This window comes from Sciurus vulgaris, assembly GCF_902686455.1.
Source record: "Sciurus vulgaris genome assembly, chromosome: 4".
NCBI lineage: Eukaryota > Metazoa > Chordata > Mammalia > Rodentia > Sciuridae > Sciurus > Sciurus vulgaris.
In genome coordinates, this window is record NC_136464.1 from 64,177,922 (window position 1) to 64,199,276 (window position 21,355).

The window sequence follows — 21,355 nt, forward strand, 5'->3', positions numbered from 1 at the left end:
TTCCTAAGGAGAAAACAAAATAAAATGCATAATAAAAGGGGGTGGATTCTACCTCTGAAGAATGCCTTGTGAGAGTATTAAACACCAGAATGAGTTGCTAAAGCAAGTCTGGCGTTCCTCCTCTCAGGGCCTTTGGAGGGATTTGCACTCACTGGTAGTTTGATGTGATTCCAGCTGAAGACAGGGGTAGACACAACAGCCTGCGTGTGCTCTTTCTTGGTTCCCTAGAATAAATTCACAAGAAATTTCCGGCTTGTGAGCTCCGTTCCAAGAATACAGGGAGCTCCATTCACTGGTGTTTCCTAAGCCCCTAGCATATTACCTGTTTATAGCAGGTGCTTAGTAAATATTCGCTGACTGCTTAAAGAACACGGTGTGCTTGTCTGGGTGTTTGGAAGTTGAGAAAAGCCCATCCCTCTGTACTCACACTCTGGCTCTCCTACTTGCTTATCTGCTGCCCCTGCCTCAGCAACGTATATGCTGAGACTGTTATAGCAGTAGCTTCCAGGGGAATTGGACAAGGTGTCCCAGTTCTTTCCATCATGGATTTGTATGGGTAGAGGAAGTCGAGTCTACACAGGTTGAACTGGAGACACAGAGCTCTGTCCTGACATTCATATGTATTGGGCTTCCTGATACCATTTTCCATTTCTTTGGTAAGTCATCCACTTGCTATGCCATTACATGAGAGCACTTTGTGACAAAATGACTGAAATGGGAAAAGTCAGGAACTATGTTCCCTGTTAAGGCAACTTCCATCCTTAGGACTGCTGAGTAGCAGAAAAAGGGACTAAAATGGACATTTTGAGCATGTCTCCAGTGTCTCTTCTTTCATAAAATCCAGAGAGAAAAAAAGGGGGCGGTGATCCAAATTGTTCTAGTTTTCCTCTTTCTGAAGTTTTCATGGGCTGTTGCCTGAAGAATCATATTTTAAAACAGCAAACTCTCTAATTTTAAAAAGTTTGAAAGTTGCCAGGTTTCTGGGGAGACACTGATTGTGTGCTTACAAGGCCATTGATTGAAATTGTTCTGTGACTCAGTGGTGAGCACATTGGAACCACAACAGTCTCTCAGGCACAGCAGCCCTTGAGCAGAAACATGCATTCTAGTTAATTGTTAGGATTCAAGAAAAAAATGTGGCTATGTGTCTAGCCTGTTATTAGCACCAGGAGAAGCAGAGCTGCCAAGGACTGGTTCCAAAGGCCCCAGGCTTCTGGGTGATGCTGCCCCCTCCCCCATCTCTAGATGAAAAGGAGTATGCAGATTTGTACCACCTTCCAATATGAGGACAGGGAAAGAGACCACTCTGAAAGGGCTTCAGGACTGGTCGACAAGCAAACGGGCTCAACTCAATCGATGAAGCCTTGTCCGGTTCTGGAATCAAAACCTTATCCTCCTTCCCTACCCAATCTGTATTCATCCCTGCAACCCAACAGCCTTCCTAGGGGACAATTAGATTTGGAGCATGTATCCTGCTTTCCAGAATGTGTTCTTAAGCCCCTTCTTTTGATCTCCCACAATGCTCTGGCCAAGGGCAGTTAAGACAGGTAAGCCCAGGCCCATCTTAAAGATGAAGAAAGAGGCTAGAGAATTTAAGTGGCTTGTCTAGTTACACAGGCTAGGGAGGGTAGCTACTGGGAGCACAAGTGATGGAGTCACACTGCTTGGGTTCACCTCATAACACTTCTACTTAATTAGTTCAGGGACTGGGCTTTGGTAATTCTGTTTCCTCATTTTTAAAGTAGAAAGAATAATGATATATGCTTTATGGGATGGTCAGTGGCTTAAGAGATAAGGCTTCATAATTTGCAGAGTGCTTAGTACACTTAAGTGCTCAAAAATTTATTATTATTATTACTATCATTATTAAGAGAGAGACCAACATTGAGCCCAGTTCTTACTCTCGTACTTTCTCCGCTATCTAGTTTTGCACCCGTCCCCGGGTTCTCGAATTCTCCCCCGCCACACGCCATCCTTTCCCCTTGCCCTCATGATCTATCTCACTCAAAATAGTGAAGACTCAAACTCTTTCTAAACATTGTGGACTTTTTGGCTGGTGTGTAGTGAGTTTCTGGCAGGCACAAGGGGATGTGATGTCTCTACATCTTTGCAGCATATGTTCAAAAGTATCATCAGATACAGGGAAAGAAAAGCCTGTCTCTCAAGGCTGCCACCGAAGACTTGAGTGATGTGACTGTAGTAAGCACAGCTTGTTCCTACCAGTAGCAACCATCGATGCAAAGTAATACCATCAGCCAGTGGGAGGAGGAAGAGGAAGCGGGTATTAGGCTCCTTGCCCTGTGTCCTCTACTTCCCCCAGGCTGCCTGCATAGTCCAGTACTAGGTTGGAGTCAGGCAAAAGGGAGGCAACCTAAATGTGGCTTCCAGGCAGCCCTCTGCTCAGGGGTCCTCTTTACTGGCTGCCATCACAAAAGTAGCACTTACTCTGCTGAATGCAGAGGGCCCAGCTCAGAGCAAAATGATTTAAACCACTGCCAAAGGGGCTGAGAAACCCTTTCAGAGGATGCAGAAATACAGGTGAAATATACCTCCCAGAGGAACTGTTGGATATGGCATATGGTGGGGTGGGTAGAATTAATTGGGAGTTATCTGATGAGGGCTTGGCCTCCTCCATTCTCCCTGCTGGGCAGGCAAATACTGGGTTCCTGTCCAGAACTCCGCTGGCTGGAATATAAATGGAACACACTGCTGAGGTCAGGGGATTTATGGAGTTAAAAAAGTGACGATACAGAAAATATGTGAGAAGAGCACACATGGCAGGTCTCCTCCATTGTCACACTGAGGCAAAGGATGCCCCTTAAGGGTGCATTGTCACCAGATTTTACAGGTCACCTCCCAACCCATGCTTCTTACATTTCGAATTACTGTTCCACATTCCCAAACTTCCTTGGAAGAAAAATACTATTGTTATGCATTTTGAGCTTTCTACAGCAAAATATGTTACTTTAACTAGATTTATTTTAATTTATTTTAATTTTTATTTTAATGTGGAACTTCGCTTTCCAACTTATCAATGACTTTTTCCACAAAGGTATAGCTTGTTTTAAATTATATGCCAATAACCACCGCCTTCTGGGTTCTCTTTTTCTCCTTGCATCTCAAACTTGAAACTTCCTAGTAATGCTATCATTATTATACATGCTAAAACTCATAATTTTTGGAAAAAACATCACAAATAACTTATATATGAATATTTGAAGAAGACCTATTCCTCTGCTTTTATATGCTGTGGGTTATGAATCACATGCTGTACCTGAAACCTGAGTTTAGTGACTGAGAGAGCAGAGTCCATATTCTGGTTCTACAACTTACTGTATGAAAGTGGGCAAGTTATGTATCCTCTCTGAGGATATTTATCCTACCCTTAAAACTGGGGGAAAAAAAAAAAAAAAAACGGCTCTGTTTTTCAAGGTGGATATGAGGAATAAAACAATGAACTTAGAACAACGTAAAGTAGGTATTCAATCGTAGTAACAATTTATAGCTAACAATTACTGAACACTTACTATATACTGATACCCTGCCACAGGTTTCATGTACTACTATATTCAATCCTCAAAACAACTCTATAGTCATTTGGTCTTTTTTACAGATGAGAAAACTGAGGCACAGAGAAGGGAGTGGCAGAGTTAGGATTTGAACCAAGAGCCATAGGATTTGAACCCAGGTCATGTGAGCCTCTAGAACCCATAATCTTACTATAAGAAATGATGACCATTCTTATTGAGATTATTCAGTTGAAATAGAAAAATATTTGTGTTTGTTTTTGCGTAAGTGCTATAAAACAACTCCTCTAACAACAGATGTACTGACTTGCCTGATACTTTTGTCTATGTAAAAACAAAGCCTCTATAAGTCTGATTTTATTTGGTAATATAAGCTAGCAGGTTAGTGTTATGTACCTCAAATATCCATTGGTTCCCTAGTTATAGTGAATTTCATTTTTCACACGATAATAGATAAAAATGCATAAGTTAAAAGATTAAAAATATAAAGGCATAAGCAGATGGTTTGGAATGGATCTTTGAGTTTTTATGATCAGAAAAACTTATTAACCTGGACCCCAGGCTGACTTGTCTTAGACAATTGTGAGCAATGATGCATTGATTCACCTTGTATTTTTTGCCAGTGATTGCATAGTGATCCATATATTTGACATGTGTTTCCACTAGAAATGCTGCACTTACACACTCTGTTCATTTTAAATGGGACAAAATTCACATTGACATTTCCTTATTGAGAAGCAGACAACTAAGGAATGTATTTCATTAAGATGTCACTGAGACACAATGCAGATGCCAATAAGCACTTCCATATATATTCTCCTGGATGAAACATTGTTGCCATTTTCTTATTCATTTGCAGAAGCTAAGTAAGAAAAGAAAAACCTCAACTTTAAGATTTATGCTATTATCACTAGCCAGAAAAAGTAACAGCAGGGGAAAAGCAGACTCCCAGAGACTAAAAATTTCTCCAGAGGGGCTCCTAAGAAGGTTCTCTGTATTGGCTACCTGTAGCCACAATGCACTAGGCATGAAAGGTGACCTGGAGGTTTCCACCCACACTTGACTTTCTCCATCCCACAAATGCATTGTGCTTTCTCCCACCCTGGGGGCTTTCCACACCCATGTTTTCTCCCTGGAATGCTCTTTCCACAGATTTTCCACCAATCCTTGCACATCTTTCAGATTTCTGTTTTAAGAAGCCTTCCTCAGCCTTCTAGACTCTATTGATCCTTCATCCTTTGCTTTCATTGAGATCAAATGTAGTCATTGTGATATTTGTGTGACTACAACATGCAAGCTCTATGGGGGCATGAAGCAGACTTGGTTTTAAGTACCACTGTATCTACAGTGTTTAATGTAGTGCTAGATATATGGTAGATGTTCAAAATATCTAAAGGGACCCTGACCATCTGCCACCTGGACCAGTGCTGCCACTTCTACAAAATAAGATCCTAAGGGTTGTATAGCCTCTTGTCTTCATTATTTATGTGAATGAGACATGATTTCAATTGCTTATTAGTATGGTGCAAAGCAATGCTTTTCTCAGCCTTCACAACTTTGATTGGCATAACCTGGGCTAAGTTTATAGCCCCTGGGATTATCAGGGTAGCACTGAGATGCTGAGTGTAGGGAATCATTTTACCAGTTTTCTCAGCAATGGGGGGAACTGTAAGAAGGCTTGTCTGGATGGCAGAGTTGGCAAAGGACCCGATTTTCACTGAAGTGCACAGATCCTATGTCATTTGAGTTGGAAATCCACACCCTTGTGTGTGTCCACCATTAAGGGAACTCTGACACTCCTTTGTCTCCTATTCCAGTAGCAATATTAGAATGAAAATGACACTACACTAGGTAGAGTCCATAACAATGTTCAAACGTGTTTCTTAGTAAATCAAAAGGCAAATGCTAAATTATTAGTAACATGCCTCATAACTGGTTGTGATCCTGTCACCACGATGTGAAAAAGTACTTTGAGACTGGGGGTGGGTGCTGAAAACCATTTGTTTGGGCACCAGGATCCACAAGCTGCCTCCCCTGCTCATCTCCCCATCTCACATCCAACCCCAGGACCAAGCCTACTAAAGGGCTTCTCTGCTTCCTTCTTATTTTGTTTCCTGGGTCTGGAATCCAGACAAACAAAATTGGAATCTGGCAGCAATTTGCTACTCTTAATAACCCTGATACATCCTATTTACTTGGGTAATTTTGACAATGCTGTTTTTTTAAAAAAAATCATTTTAAAAATCAAAACAAAAGTATTCAAAGGCTTAAGAGGAGGAACTATAGTTCATCTTTATATTCAACTCCCACATTTCTCTCCTTCCTCTCCTCCTCCTCGACCCCCAGTATCTTGCTCAGTAATCACCTTTAGAGCTTTTATTAATCCCTCTTTCTTCTTTCACCTCTTCTTGCCTCCAAGAAGGAGACTGTGGGGTTGACTTTTTCTTATGACAGCATTGTTAACGCTGGTTTTGTATCAACCTGGTCATTGTATCCACAACATAGATCTGGAGAGTCCCCAAACTCAAATTCTCCCTGTACACTGTAGGGACTTGTCCATAACAACCCCTTCTCCCTTGCCCTGAGAAAGTCCTGACTTCAGCTTCCTTTTCCTCAGAAATGTCAAAGAAAGGAGATGAAAATTCACGAAGGTGACCTGTTTCTTCCTTAGTGGGCTGAGTCAGGTTCCCAAGCCTTAAAAGAAGTGTTCGCTTTCTGGCATTGGGTTTTCCTGAGTAAATGATGTAGCAACCAGTGCACTGTACCAGGATTCAGAAGACCCGTTGGCAAGTTTGAACTCGACCACTCACCAGCTGCGTAAGTTTAGGCAAGTCACTTTAGCTCTCTGAATTTATCTGCGGGATGGCTAGCTTGAAATGAGTGCTCCTTGATTTTGTTCCATTATCCACGTTATCCATATTAAAGAGACCCTCTTTAAAAACAAAAAGTTACAAAAAGTATCTACTGACCGGTTTTCAGCGGAGGACCTGGAAAGGCTTCCTAGGATTGGCCCCAGGCACCCTTCCGGAGCCTGAACCACCTCCCTGTAGTTCCTGGTTGCCAGGGTCCCCACCCCACCTCTGGCTCTCCTACCTGATGTGTGAGTCCTTGGAAAGTTCAGAATTCCAGAGGGTCTGTTACTCCCATTTACTCTAACATGCTTTCAATACTCCTCGTGAGGCCTCCTCCCCCCTCTTTAACCGCATTGGCCTCCTCCTCGGTGAAAGGTGGCAGCGGCAGACCGCGCGGTTCCCCCTTGCCTGGCCACCCCCAGCAGACGCCCTGCCCTCAGAGCCTAGTTCGCCTGGCACTTGGGTGTCCGGGAGCTCCCCCTCGGGGCCGCGCACGGCGGCAGCCCGCCGGGTTGTCAGCAGCACCCGCAGTAAGAAGGCCGCGGCAAATCGGCTGCCCGCCCGCGCGCCCGCCCACGTGTACTGAGAGGAGCGAAGCCAGAGCAGTTGCCAGGCCGGCGCTTGCCACCGGTGGGTGCCTCACCTCTTGGGCTGGCGGGGGCCGTAACCCGAGCCCCTCTGCCGGGACCCACATTTGCATAATCCGGCTACCCCCCTTTCTTTCGGACTCAGGCTGGAGATGCGAGTCGGTTTCCCCTCCGAGGCGTCGTCTTGCCGGTGGTCAGCGAGGGGCCCGCGGGACCGGCCGGAGCGCAGGCTCAGCGGGCTGGCGCACGTGGTAAGAGCGCAGCTTTCTTTCCTTTTCTTAGAAACGCGACTTCACACATTTTCCTGGGGCTGGGGTACCTACAAAGGTGCTAACCTCGATGAGATTTCTTTCCTTTTTCCTTTAATTTTCATCCTCAATTGGAAAAAGGCGCACAGTGCAAGCAAGAAACTTTCCCAAATTAGCTCTGAGCGTTTGAAGGCAGGGAGATGGCCGGTTCCTGGAGTCCAGTTGTTGAGGCGGGCAGTGAAAGAAGCGGTGCTCGGATAGACAATCAGAGGCGACTTCTGGCTGTCCCGGGTCCCTGACCGTCTTGAGCTAGAGCCCAGGCGGGAGCTGGCGCGCTGCGTCGGCGGCGGTGGCAGGTGAGCGGCTGGAGAGCGCCTGCAGCGCTACGCTCCCTCCACGGCGTGGCGCCGTGGCTCCTGCCCGCCTGGGTCCCCTTCAGACTGGGGCGGTTCAGGGTCGGGGACAGGAAAGGGACGAGCCGGGTCCGCGAGGCTGCCCTCTGCACTTTTTCCTCGGCTTCCACGACTTTGGAGCGGGAAAGGGCGGGGGCACAAACGGCCACCGGCTAGGCAGGTGCCGGCGTGCGGGGCATGGGGATTCCGGGACCATCTTTCCCGAAGGGCCCTTGTCAGGCCCGGAGCGCTTCTGGTGCGGGCTGGGGCGCGCTGGGAGGTAGGAGCCGTGCGTCCAGTGAACCAGAACACGCCGCTTTAAAAAAGTTTTTAAAAATTGCTTTGGGAACTAACAGAATGTTTCTCCGGGGTCAGTTTTCTTTTTAACTAGCAAAGGGAAACACGTGTAGGATGATGGCGGCTCGAAACTCGTTGGGGACACTGTTTGCTTCACTCAGTCGGTGCCGAGGACACCGAGGTGGTTCTTGGCGCGGTAGAGGGAGAATGTTTCTCCTAGTGTGCATTCTGGAGTAAGGCTTGGGTGCGGACAGGACTCACCCCTGGAGAGACTGTTTGCGGGGATCAGGGGGTTTCATGGCGACAGGGAGAGGTGGCGAAGGTGAGGACAGAGTTTTCGCAGAAAGTAACCTCCGGAGAGCTTCGGCGTCTGCTCTGGCGCCCTGGGACCCTGTTGGCTAGCTCGGCACGCTGGCGCACTTTGTCAACAGGGAGGTGTGTAGCATAAGGTGTGTGAGTGGGTGTGCGAAGAGGGCAGCGGAGGAGGGAGTTGTGTAGCGGAAGTGGAGTGTGTGTGTGTGTGTGTGTGTGTGTGTGTGTGTGTGTGTGTGACGGGGCAGGGTGAGTGTCCAAGCCTCCATCTGGACGCCCCCACGCAGCCGACCGCCCAGACAAGCCGGGAAGGGAGCCCGATCCGCTCAGCAGCTGAAGGGGGGCGGGGAGCGCGCGGGCAGAGGAAGAGGGTGTCTCCGGCTGAGGATTTCTCTCGAACTCCCGCAGTAATTCTGCTGTTCCTAGGGTCTACCCACCGCCTCAGCCCCATGATGCTCAAAATATTTAAACAAACAAACAACCCAAACCTGTTCCGTTTTCGCTCCTGTATAAATAGAACAGACTTTCCAAAAAAGCAATACCGCATTCACTCTTATCACCAGCCACTTCTTTCCACCAAGTAATTCAGAAAAAAGCAGTCAACTTCCGTGAATGCATGAAGCCTTTTTTTTTTCTTCTTCTTTTTTTCTTCACTGCCTCCTTTTGCTTGCGGTTTTGAGCTGCCAAGAAAGTGAGTAGGGGTTTGACTGTAGTGTCTCGGCTAGGCTCGGTTTCTTTCCGAAGTTTAATTTTCCGGAATGGCTCCCAAACAAGGGCTGGGGAGGCGGAGCCGCCAGTACCGGATCTTCGCCTTTTTTGGAAAGTCTCGGAGAACCGGAATTCCTCCCCGCCCGGGAGGCTGAGCTGCAGTCCCTACTCGCTCTTTCTCCCGCACTGGCCGCAGCAGGGTCCGCGGCGCGCCCTTATCCCTGCTAAGCCCTGCTTCCGGGACCCAGGCTCGGGTCGGGCCGCGCACCTCGGACCCCCGAGGGTTTCCGCTGGCTGAGAACCGGTAGTGGCGAGCCCAGCGGAGCCCGCGCGACCGAGCTCGTATGCAAATCAGCCATGTGACGGCAAAAGCCGCCTGGCCCAGCCCTGTTCCTCAGTCCATATATGGGCAGCGACGTCACGGGCATTGAAAATCTGCCCATAAGTACTTACAGCAACACTTTCCGCCTAACTGAGAGAGCAGCAATTGATTAATAGCTCGGCGAGGGGACACACTGACTGTTATAATAACACTACACCAGCAACTCCTGGCTTCCCAACTGCCGGAACACAGACAGGAGAGAGTCAGTGGCAAATAGCCATTTTTTCTTATTTCTTTAAAAAGCCAGCAACTTGTTTGCTAGTTTTATTTCTGTTGGATTTTTTGTTGTTGTTGTTGTTATTGGTGGTGGTAGTCTCTAAGTGTGGAGGGCAGAAGGAGATACCAACTCAGGCTCAGTCCAACCCCTCTCCAAAACGGCTTCTCTGACACTCCAGGTAGCGAGGGAGTTGGGTCTCCAGGTTGTGCGAGGAGCAAATGATGACCACGAAGGCCGTAGACAAAATCCCAGTAACTCTCAGTGGTTTTGTGCACCAGCTGTCTGACAACATCTACCCGGTGGAGGACCTCGCTCCCACGTCGGTGACCATCTTCCCCAATGCCGAACTGGGAGGCCCCTTTGACCAGATGAACGGAGTGGCCGGAGGTAAGCCGCGTGTTCTCGCCGCAGGCCAGAACTCGCAGGGCTTGGAGGTAGTGGGTGGGGAGCTGTGGGTGTTTCGGGACTCGGAGGAGAGGATTGGGGATCCGGGTGGACTGCGCTGACTGTACTGGCTTTGAAGACTGGAAGTGAGTGAAGAGGAGCCCAAAAGAATGGGACAAGGGCGTTGAGGATGGGAGCACAGGCAGATGTACCAGGTTGCCGGCGAACCCGCGTGCGTGCGCCGCGGTGCGCCGGGCCCCTGGCGTACTCGGTGATGAGGATGCGAAAGACGCCTTTCAGGGCTTCGGGGCTTGCGCAGGCCCTTTGGCCCGCGGTACTTCGGCCTCTCCCTCCTGGGGTAGGGACGAAGTGTTGGTAAAGTTCGGGTCTCCCGGGGAGAACTGCGCATCTGAACAGTCGGGCAGCAAAGTGCCAGGGAAAAGCGTCCACGGCTCCCTCCGGGTCAGCGGATACTCAGGGGAAATCTTGAAGCGCGCTCCTCGAGCCGCCTTCCAGGCGCACCCCAACCTGTGCGCCGCCCGCGAAGTGTAGGGGGTTAGTAAAGCTGGCACTCCGGTCGGGGGAGGCAGGGAGGAGGTGGTAGAGGAGGGCGGGCAACAGCGGGAAGCAGCCCCCGGACTGCGGAGGGAGGCCCGCGGGGGCACCGGCACCGCGGGTTTCCTTGGCGATGCTGTAGAAAGTCGTCTTCCTCTGCCCCCGCGCCTTCTACGGAGCCTGGCCACTGGTCTTGGGCTGGGGCGGGGACGCAAGGGTGTCCGGCAAGCCTGAGGATACTGGGAGGTGAGGGAAACCTATAGACTCCTTCCTCCGCAGCCTCCATTCCCTCCAGCAGCCCTCAGCGAAAGCGCAGCGGGAGAGGGAGGGAGAGAAGGCACTGGGGATAAGGAGCAGCCGCATATTCTCCCTCCCATCCCTGCGCGGTTCTCAGGCTCCTCTTGCGCGCGGGCACCTTCTTGGCATTAATTGGGATTGGTCCGTGCTTGGCTGGTGTCTGTCGTAGTAACCTAGCCGTGGGACCCTCAGGAAAAAGAAAAGGAGAGAAGTTCCAGGCAGATGGGAAATTTTTAATGTTGTCGTTTGCTATTATTGGGTGTTTTTATTAGGGACTAGAACCACAGATGGCTTGGAGGGGGATTGGGAGGAGCTCATCCTGCTTTCCTAGAGGTAGTTCTTGAGTCCCAGATTATAGCTAGTCTCTACGTACTGTCTCTAGGCCTCAGTTTCCCCACCTGTTGGGCTTTGCCCCAACTCTGCAGTGCTGGGATCCAGAGTCTTGGAAATGGACCCATGAGAGAGGGGGTGAGAAGGAATTCTTGGCTGCATTCTCATTGCTCCGTCTCCATTCTGCCTTTTCCCTCCCCAGATGGCATGATCAACATTGACATGACTGGAGAGAAGAGGTCCTTGGATCTCCCATATCCTAGCAGCTTTGCTCCCGTCTCTACGCCCAGAAACCAGACCTTCACTTACATGGGCAAGTTCTCCATTGACCCTCAGTACCCTGGTGCCAGCTGCTACCCAGAAGGCATCATCAATATTGTGAGTGCAGGCATCCTGCAAGGGGTCACCTCCCCAGCTTCAACCACAGCCTCATCCAGCGTCACATCTGCCTCCCCCAACCCACTGGCCACAGGACCCCTGGGTGTATGCACCATGTCCCAGACTCAGCCTGAACTGGATCACCTCTACTCTCCACCACCGCCTCCTCCTCCTTACTCTGGCTGTGCAGGAGACCTCTACCAGGACCCTTCTGCGTTCTTGTCTGCAGCCACCACCTCCACCTCCTCCTCTCTGGCCTACCCACCACCTCCTTCTTACCCATCCCCCAAGCCAGCCACGGACCCTGGTCTCTTCCCCATGATCCCAGACTATCCTGGATTTTTTCCATCTCAGTGCCAGAGAGACCTACATGGCACAGCTGGCCCAGATCGCAAACCCTTTCCCTGTCCCCTGGACTCCTTGCGGGTCCCCCCTCCACTCACTCCACTCTCTACCATCCGTAACTTTACTTTGGCGGGTCCCAGTGCGGGGGTCACAGGACCAGGGGCCAGTGGAGGCAACGAGGGACCCCGGCTGCCTGGCAGTGGCTCAGCAGCAGCCGCTGCTGCTGCTGCCTATAACCCACACCACCTGCCACTGCGGCCCATTCTGAGACCTCGAAAGTACCCCAATAGACCTAGCAAGACACCGGTGCATGAGAGGCCCTACCCATGCCCAGCAGAAGGCTGCGACCGCAGGTTCTCCCGCTCTGACGAGCTGACACGGCATATCCGTATCCATACCGGGCATAAGCCCTTCCAGTGTCGGATTTGTATGCGCAACTTCAGCAGGAGTGACCACCTCACCACACACATCCGCACCCACACGGGTGAGAAGCCCTTCGCCTGTGACTACTGTGGCCGCAAGTTTGCCAGGAGTGATGAAAGGAAGCGCCACACCAAGATCCATCTGAGACAGAAGGAGCGGAAAAGCAGTGCCCCCTCCTCCTCAGTGCCAGCCCCCTCCTCTGCCTCCTGCCCTGGGGGCTCGCAGGCTGGGGGCAGCCTGTGTAGCAGTAACAACAGCAGTATTGGTGGAGGGTCGCTTGCCCCTTGCTCCTCACGAACCCGGACACCTTGAGATGAGACTGAGAATGACACACCGGTTTCTCAAGGTCCCGGATGCTTTGTCCACTGCACGACAAACACTACCACTCTTCCCTGCTTCTCTCTCCTCCTTGAGCAAAGGGACTCGGTGGAGTCCAGCCCCGCCCCTCATTTCTCTTAGAAGCAAGTCTTTCATAAAACATACCCGTTTTAGTCTCTCTTAGGTGAGTTGACTATCACCCCAAGGCAATGGGGCAGCTCAGAAGAGGGTTGGGTGAGGGCCCCGGTCTAGAGGGCTGAGGTCTGACCCTGCTGTAAAGGGTTGTTTTGACTAGGTTTTGTTCCTCCTTCCCTTTATTTTGACCCATTACAGGTTTTTGACCTAGGATGTCAGAGTTGATCTGAGACTTTTCTACAGTAGGTTGGGAGATGCTGATCCCTTCAAGTGGGGACAGCAAAAAGACAAGCAAAACTGATGTGCACTTTATGGCTTGGGACTGATTTGGGGGACACTGTACATTGAGTAAAGCATGGCCTTTATGCCACATTCTGTGACCCTAGAACAGTGAATCAAAGCTTATCTAGTTGTCTCAACCCTTTAAGCAATATGTATTATAAACTCAGAGAACAGAAGTGCAATGTGATGGGAGGGACATAGCAATATCTGCTCCTTTTTGAGTTGAGAAATGAAAAGACTATATTTTCAGTGTATATCCACTCAGATTTTGTGTATTTTTGATGTGCACTGTTCTCCAAGTTCTGAACCTTTGGGAAAAAATGTAAAGCATTTATGATCTCTTGAAATGAGTCAGAGGTTAACTTATTTAAAGGGGGATGTACATATATTCTCTGAAACTAGGATGCATGCAATTGTGTTGGAAGTGTCCTTGGTGCCTTGTGTGATGTAGACGATGTTACAGGGTCTGCATGTAAATGGGTTGCCTTACTATGGAAAATAAAATCACTCCCTGGGTTAAGTATGGCTGTATATATCTGCCTATTAATATTTGGAATTTTTTTTAGAAAGTATATTTTTGTATGCTCTGTTTTGTGACTTAAAAGTGTTACCTTTGTAGTCAAATTTCAGATAAGAATGTACATAATGTTACTGGAGCCTATTTGTTTGGTTATTAGCTCTTAATAGTTGTGGAAAAATAAATCACCTATTCTAACGCCGAACCACTAACTGAAGTTCAGATAATGGATGGTTTATGACTATAGTGTAAATAAATACTTTTCAACAATATTTTTGCTGCAGGAATCATTTATGGAATATTTACTGGGTGGGACTTAAACATTCAGTACCTGTGAAATTACTAAAAAATAGCACTAAGCACCTGCAGGTTAATGTGTTTAGATTAAGATAGGACCTGCAGGTTTTCTTTGCTTGCCTATGGACACCAGCCCTCTCACTCCAAAGCAATCTCCATTCATAATCAAACACTAGTGTTCCGGGGATTTCCCCCATGCATTAGTGTAAAAGTGGGGAGGCGTTGTTTTGACTCATTGTTCCGTCCTCTTTAACAGCCTATAGCTTCTCTCTGCTCCTGAGTGGGCTCCGGAAAATAAATACTTACAAACAAGTGCCCACTCGGAGACTACACATTTGCAGTTGCTTTCAGAACTCTGACCAGGGCCTGGAACTCAGACACGATGTGGCTTTGTGGAAAGTGTGGTGGCGTGGTCAAGCTGGAAATGACTTTCAGGTTCCAGGATTAGTCTTATGACCACAGAAAACTTTTTGAAAGCACTATCGCCTCTTCAGATCAAAAATGCTGTCAGACACTGCTGATGATAGCACTAATGGGTTGCCAAAGGAATTACCCCAGGACTCATTTCTCTCCAGTCTTCATTTCCCAGTTGTTTGCCTTTATTCAGAAAGATCATTCATCTGCCATAGGTTTAGTGGGTCTGGAAGTGGCCCTCAAAATACCATGAGACAGGTAACATTAGCCTTAAAAATTTTCAAAGAATGACAATCTAAATTAAGCGGCAAATGTAGTGTTCCCCAATACTGGATGATTGTTCACAAAATAACACATCATGAGGTTCATTTTACTAGAAACCTTTTGTAGTGATTTTAAGATACGTTCTCCAAAACATTGTTATTCCATTCACCTTCCATACAAAGCAAACGATTGTCTTTGTGAAGTCATCATCTTTACTGGAAAATGTAGGCCTAAATATTATTTAAGTTCACCCATACTTGGTACACAAATATAATATGTTGGAGTAGTCATTGTTTTGCTGCATTTGACAATCCCTTCACCTGCTTGTCCTTTGCTATGGTTAGATTCCCTAAGAATTAGTTGAAAATTGATGGTCTATATTTCAGAGTAGCAGACGGTCACAGCCACCTTTTGCCCTCAACAGCACTAGAATGTGAAATTCAATTTATGAAGGTAATTAATTCCTACTTCAAGGATGTAGAATATCTCTTCTTAGAACTACTAAATAGGGATTTCAAAGTATGAGTGTCAGATTTTTTTCTAGTGACTGGTGATTTCCCATTAAATTTATATTTTCCTGCTAATCAGTATATTATAATCCTTATTTATCCAATTTTGATAGTATAAAACTGCCACATTTTGATAATTATGTTTCAAAAAGTATTTTCCTATCAAGATTTCATTAAAATGATACAACCAAGTTTTGTGTATCTAATCATCTTGCCAAATTTTAATTTTAGACCATCTTCTATCAAGATAACCTTTGTTTACAAAGCAATAGACTAAACATTTAAAGACTGACGACATTTTGATGGTAGCTAAATTGGTCTCATAGTCACTTTCACCTTGACTTGGGCTTGGGGAGGTAGCAGTAACACATACACTGTAAGAACATCACACCTCAGTGCTTACTCAGGTCAACCTTCTGGCTTTTATTGCTAGATTTCAACATGTTTGGCCAATATCTTTAATTAGGTTTGCTCCACTACTTAACAGGGCACTTTTCAAAGTCATCTCATTTTTTTACTTTGCTTAAGATATTAGACATGGAAAGATAAAGTCAGCTCCTTCTAATCTCTTACATAAGCTTTATAGATTATTATAGCTGTTTCTATTAGTTTTTAGTAAAAAAAATCTTCTGGAGAGAAACTCCTTAATGATTTGTAATGCTTTTGAGATGTTTCAATTCGTATCATGAACAGAGGCTTTAAACCTAAATAAGGTTCTCAAGTGCATGAACCAGGTTATTTAATAAACAGCCCAGCAGCTAATGAGATTAAGGCAAATGGTTTCACATATTATTTAAAAACTGCTACAGTAATATTTTAATGGCTAAATAAATGATCTTTTTTTGGGGGGGATGGTAACCATCAACACGGGTGCCAAAAATGCTGCCAGTCGTTAACTATAACCATAAAATTCCACAGGGGGGAAAAAACCCAAGGAAAGAAAAATATTTAAGTCCTAAGATTCTTTCAAGATGAAAGTAATTGTTTTCTTATACTAGCTTATTTTCCTTAGGTAAAATACAAAAGTTCTTTTCTGTTACAGCAAAATAGTTATGTTTAGACACTGTTTCAGATGTGTTTTCAGTCACCCTGTGTCAAAGATCACTCTCAAGGAAATAAACTAATTTTATTTCTACTATTGCCTGGACTTTTGAAATCTGTAGGTCACCAGTTTTTAGTACAACATAATCTTATAGACAGTGAACCTATAACAGTAATTAAAAGATAGATCTAATGTATGTTTTCCTTCTCTATTTTGCAATAATCAAGATTTACCTCTAAAATTTAAAACATGCCTTTATTTTCTATAAATAGATTTTTAACTTGAAATGAAAATATCCTTGGATTTGAAGATTCCTTATCATTAGCAAACAATTTCCTTGTTTGACAGTGCAATGGATGTGACCAGTGCTGTTTTAATGTGTAACCTTAAGTTCTGAATTTATACCTGCAGTTATAAGGAGTAGCACGGCTCTCAGGATAGAGTTAACTAGCAATGGGTAGAGGTTTGAATTACAGACATATTGCCTTTTCCTTGGGTAGAGCTAGAGTACAGGATTCAGAATCGTAGAGGAGTGATGACAGTGTTCTCCTGAGATGCCAAGACTAAGGCACCTACAAGGAGACAATAAAAGGGAATAAAAGGTGTGCATTCTGGGAGCAGTTAAGGGCTATTAGTGGTAAACTCCTACTGATAAAACTATCATTTTCATTAATCAGCAGCAGTGAGTGTAAATTCAACCCATCAAATCGTAGTAAAAAATTCTCAAAATCCTAGTCTTCATTCATATAACTGGTCATTGCCATAATTAAGAATTTTACATCTTCAGAAGTACTCAGACACAATCTCTCATCCATAAGAAGGAATTATTGTATTTATTATTCAACAGAAAAAATGTTAAGCAATTAATACCATTTGTTCACTAGTCTTTCCTAGGGGAAGATAATTTTTATCCCACAGCTGCTACTAAAACAATCTATATTGCAGAACTATCTGGAAATACAGTAGCAGCACACACCAAGTCAGTCTTGAATAACAGTTTATGCAGAGGTGCAAGGATTTCCTGCACATTAACTTTATAAGGAGCATATTCTCTCTGTAGTGGCTCATTGGAATGTTACATTTTTTCACCATTAATTTACTCAGAATGTATTAGTAAACCAAGTTTCACTGTTCTTGTTAAACTAAACCAGAAAGAGATCATACTGCTGTTTTGGCCAGGAATGACTTATTCCTTTGAGAATAAAAGCACCTTAAGCTTTTTTCTTACAAACTGCTTGTAATTGAGAACTTAACACTTTTCTCTGTAATTAAGTCTTTCATGATTCTTTATTACTGTCCTTTTTCCAGGATGTTTCTGCAGGTTAATATACTCCAGATTGCACTGTAACACATACATTACTATCAACAATCCTTGTATATTAATCAAGTTTTTGCTACATTGTAATTCACAAAAGTATGTGATAATCACACACATTACTGTGCTATGAAGTTCTATTTTGTGAAGTTTTCTAAGAAAATCATCATTTGCATACCTAGAATTTATTTCAATCTGAAAGGCCTGAAGAGCTGCTTCACATTGCCCTAAAGGCATTTTAAACCACATCACCTCAAGAACTACAGTAAGGTAATTTTAGCAACCCTGGAGGAAATGCTTGGTATTAAATCTGTGTCAGGTTTTACAACAGGTTTTTAGTGGCATGTGGTGTTACATTTTTTCTGTTTAAGGGGGAAAAAAAAATCACTTATCAAGAATTTGCTTTTTCATACTTTTTTAAAAATTGGGAACAAATACTTCTTCCTCTGGGTCTCTGTAAACTGGTATGCATCAAGTGGGAAAGGCACATATTGTTTCCCTATTATAGGGGCAACACACACTTTCCACCAATAGTAGTAAATCCCTTTATTACAAATATTAGAACTCTACTGCCACATGGGCAAGTCAATCAAGAGGGCTTACACGACAGCTGGGCAAATTTTAATGTGTTTATTTCTACAGTTTGTTTTTATGAAAAGTTTTGTGAAAAAAAGAATCCTATAAATAGTAAAAAGAGGGAAACAGTGCTCCATGGCCTGAAATAAATCGTGTTAATACATCTGTAAATAAGGTAAAGTTGCTCTGCCTACGAAAAGGACAAAAATAAAACTACAGATAGCACAACTGTTCATATCAAGAGTTGGGAGCAGGAAATATTTCATCCCAAGTTTTGGTGCCCTAAATGGCTAGTAGATCATCTATGCTTTCTAACTCTTCCACATCAGATGAAACAAGTTCATGCTATTATTTGAGGGTAAGGGCTGAGACAACACTGCCAGCAACACAGCTAGAACCACAGCCCTCTGGAACAGTACAGTTCCTGGGAGTATGTGAAACAGTTATCAACACAGTATTCGTCTACTTTTACAGGAAGATATTGAAAATAAACAGGGGTATGGAATTCAACAGTTGGCTAGAGATGTTTTACATTCAGTTGTTTGGAAGCATAACAGATTCAGGTTCTCTGAATCTTCCGGTTAGAAAACACAGGATTACACTACCATCTCTTAAAGTACATTGAGACAAGAAAAAAGTCACTTGAGGATAACATGGTCTTTGCATTTAAGGTAAATCTGCAACAAGAGATCTGCTCAACTCACAGATCTGGAGATTCACGGGGGAAGATGAGCCCTAAGTGACCAGCTCTCACTGAGATATGATGCCTGAGTAGACCAGATGTGGTTACTGGGCAAGTGGAAGAAAGAAAATTAATTGTCCTTGACATGCATAGTTGTTTTGATAGTGATACCCAAATTCTGAAAAGACGATTTACTTTTTACAGGGAATTAATTAGACAAGACAACTCACTTGAAAAGTAGCTCAACTCTTAGTACTTCGTTTGTACCAGTGATTTGAACTACAAACAATTCAAACCACTGGGTCATGCAGTCAGTAAGTTAAAACTATGAGGAGCAAAAGGTCACAAGGGCAGCAGTGGAAAACAAATTCTATTCACCGAATGGTGGGATTAAGAAAATCATTTAGTGTATTTTGTATAGACTGGGTTATGGACGAAGAATATTTTCATTATGGCTCTAGGATGGAAGCGCTTCAGTCCACTGCCCACTCCCACAAATCAAAGCCCTGGTGGTAATGACAGTACCAAGAAATCTAGCCTCCCGCCCTCTCCGCCCCCATAACCGTGCCGGGTGTCTGTGGTCCAGTTGCCCCTGCTTCCCAAGCTGCAGAGGAAGCGGCTGCTGCTCACACCAGTAATCCAACACCCAGGCTGGGGACAAAGAGAGAGCCCTTGTGGTTGTGGGTCACAGCCAGCCAGGCTGATAAGGGTAGGGCACCTCTTCTGCCCAACGCTCCGGGCGGCCGTCTGCTTTAAGGGAAGACCTTGGGACCTGGATAGGGCTCTCCCTCGCACCAGAAGTCATCAGCCTGCGGGGTCTCCAGGAGCCACACCTCTCGGGGCAGGTCACTGGCGGAGCCAGAGGCCTCCTTAGACCTGACAGGTTCCAGCACCCGGTAATAGTGGCAGTCACGGCCGTCGTCCGGGTCGTAGGGCGGGGCCAGGATGTCCAGGAAGGCTGCGGGCCCGTCCACCGCGTCGATCTGGTGCAGGTTGTCCCGGTGCGGCGTGAGGACGCAGGGGCCGCTGGCCTCGGTGTACTCGGCCCGAGAGCGCAGTACTCCGGGCCGAACCGCCTCCCGCTCTCGGGCCTGCAGCGGCGGCTCGAACTGCTGCTCTGGCGGTAGGACCCGCGGTCGCTGTCCGCCGCCCGCCTCCAGTTTGTCCATGCAGCTGATGCGCACGGTGCCGTAGAGCACCTTGAGCATACCGTGCATACCAGGGTGGTCGTGTAGTGGGATGGACGTTCCGCTCTTGAGCAGGAATACGCCGAGGCTGAAGCCGTCCGTCTCGTAGATATGCATGTAGGTGACCGGCGGCAGGTTGGGCGACAGCGGTTGCAGGGTGGCCTTACGCGGGGCGATGTTGAGGTCCTCCGCACGGACCTGGGTCAGCAGGCTCTTCAGCTTGCTCAGGTTTTCGGGGAAGCCAGGCGGCATCGGTGCCTCGGGGCCAGACGCCGCTCCAAGGTCGGAAGCGCTGCGGCCGCCTCCGCTGCCCCGGAAGGTGAGGCACGCCTGGCGGGCGATCCGTTGGATCAGAGAAGCCATGTTGTCTCGGGGCATGCTCGACTGTTCCTCCGTTTGCCGGGACCGGCCCCCGCCTTTCCTCCGCCCCTTGCGGTCCGCAGCGGCCGCCACGGTTGCTAGCAGCCCGGGGCCAGGCGGGAGGCCCCGCAACTATCGCCCCGTCCGGCGCGCGGCGCGCCGGCCGCCGCCAACCTCGTCAGTCACGCGCCCGCAACGGCCCGGCGCGCTCGCCTCGTACGCCCTCCCAGCGCGCACGCGCAAGGCGGGCAGCCCGCACTCACGCTCTGGAGCAGGTATCGGCGGTGCGACTGGACCAGGCTTTGCCTTTCGCCTGGCGCTCCATTCATGCGGCCCGCACCTACGACGGCGGCCGGGTGCTCCGGAAGTCCTGCAGAGCATGCCGGGAATTGTAGTCCGCTGTTCCATCTGAGCTCTGAGTTTGCTTTGTCGCCTGGAAAAGGGCAGGACTATTACACGTGGTGGGAGTAAAGCGACCTTTTCCATGGTTTTACAGTGTTTCAGTGTTTGAAAAGAGTTGATTGGGGTGCAAAAGGAGTAGCCCCTTAACTACAACTCCCGGCATTCGCAGCAGGTTGGGTGACTCACTTCCGGCGGCTGGCCGGGGCAGTAGTGGAGGCTGTTGTCCAATGGAAGGAACGCGGCAAGGGGGTCGTTAACCTTGTGGCGTCGCCCGGTTTTGGTCAGCCATCCAAGGTCGCCTTGCTTTTCTCTTGCCCCCCAAAAAGAGGTTGTTGGGTCAACCTTAGAGTCGCCTAGGCGGCACTATGCATCCACCACGGGGAATGCGGGAGGGCGCTTTCGTAAATTTTTTAAGTTTCCTAGGAGGTCAGGGGGTCGAGTCTGTCCCTGGTGACCACCACAGTTACTCAGCACAGCCGGGCCCAGCTGTTGTTTGCATCAGAGCCTGATGACGCTGTTTTTCTGATTACAGAGCACGATAGTTTCTTGCCGAGAGGGATTTGAGAGATCATTTGTCTGTGGCCACGGATTTTGTATACCACTGTTTTTCACAGCTTGGTTTGCCTGCGAAGCACCTGTTTAGGGAGAGAGACTTTTTATAAATGTCTGACTGTCACTGAGAAATGGGTTCACTAGGTGATTCTCAGACATCCTAGGAGAAACAGTGCTGTGCAACAATCTGGCAGGCGCTCGCGAATTTAATTTCATAGAGGTATTCCCTGTGACCCTTGACAGAAGTAAATGATGACTGGAAAAATAAG

The 21,355-nt window shown here is 47.1% G+C and overlaps 2 protein-coding genes and 1 long non-coding RNA gene across 11 annotated transcripts in view; 1 reads left to right on the top strand and 2 right to left on the bottom strand.

Annotated features, from left to right (window-relative positions):
• LOC306659100 overlaps positions 1–6,755 on the bottom strand; it is a 24,652-nt gene extending 17,897 nt beyond the window's left edge. Inside the window, exon 1 of the long non-coding RNA XR_013763205.1 lies at positions 6,621–6,755. This is a non-coding gene — a long non-coding RNA (uncharacterized lncRNA). The remainder of the gene's footprint in view (positions 1–6,620) is intronic.
• EGR2 (early growth response 2) overlaps positions 1–13,758 on the top strand; it is a 14,254-nt gene extending 496 nt beyond the window's left edge. Inside the window, exons 1-4 of one of the 9 annotated variants that reach the window (XM_079136391.1) lie at positions 4,428–6,354; positions 7,112–7,217; positions 9,801–9,909; positions 11,291–13,758. In XM_079136391.1, the coding sequence (XP_078992517.1) occupies positions 7,119–7,217; positions 9,801–9,909; positions 11,291–12,546 (1,464 nt within the window). In that variant the 5' untranslated portion in view covers positions 4,428–6,354; positions 7,112–7,118 and the 3' untranslated portion in view covers positions 12,547–13,758. Of the gene's footprint in view, positions 1–4,427; positions 6,355–6,881; positions 7,010–7,106; positions 7,218–9,146; positions 9,910–11,290 lie in introns of those variants that run through there. The other 8 variants (XM_079136392.1, XM_079136390.1, XM_079136393.1 and 5 more) reach the window with 8 other exon arrangements.
• A 4,180-nt stretch (positions 13,759–17,938) lies between these two features.
• Positions 17,939–20,510, bottom strand: ADO (2-aminoethanethiol dioxygenase). The gene has a single exon (XM_079136406.1). The coding sequence runs from the start codon at positions 20,148–20,150 to the stop codon at positions 19,338–19,340; it is 813 nt and encodes a 270-aa protein (XP_078992532.1). The 5' UTR covers positions 20,151–20,510; the 3' UTR covers positions 17,939–19,337.
• Between the last annotated feature and the right edge of the window lie 845 nt (positions 20,511–21,355).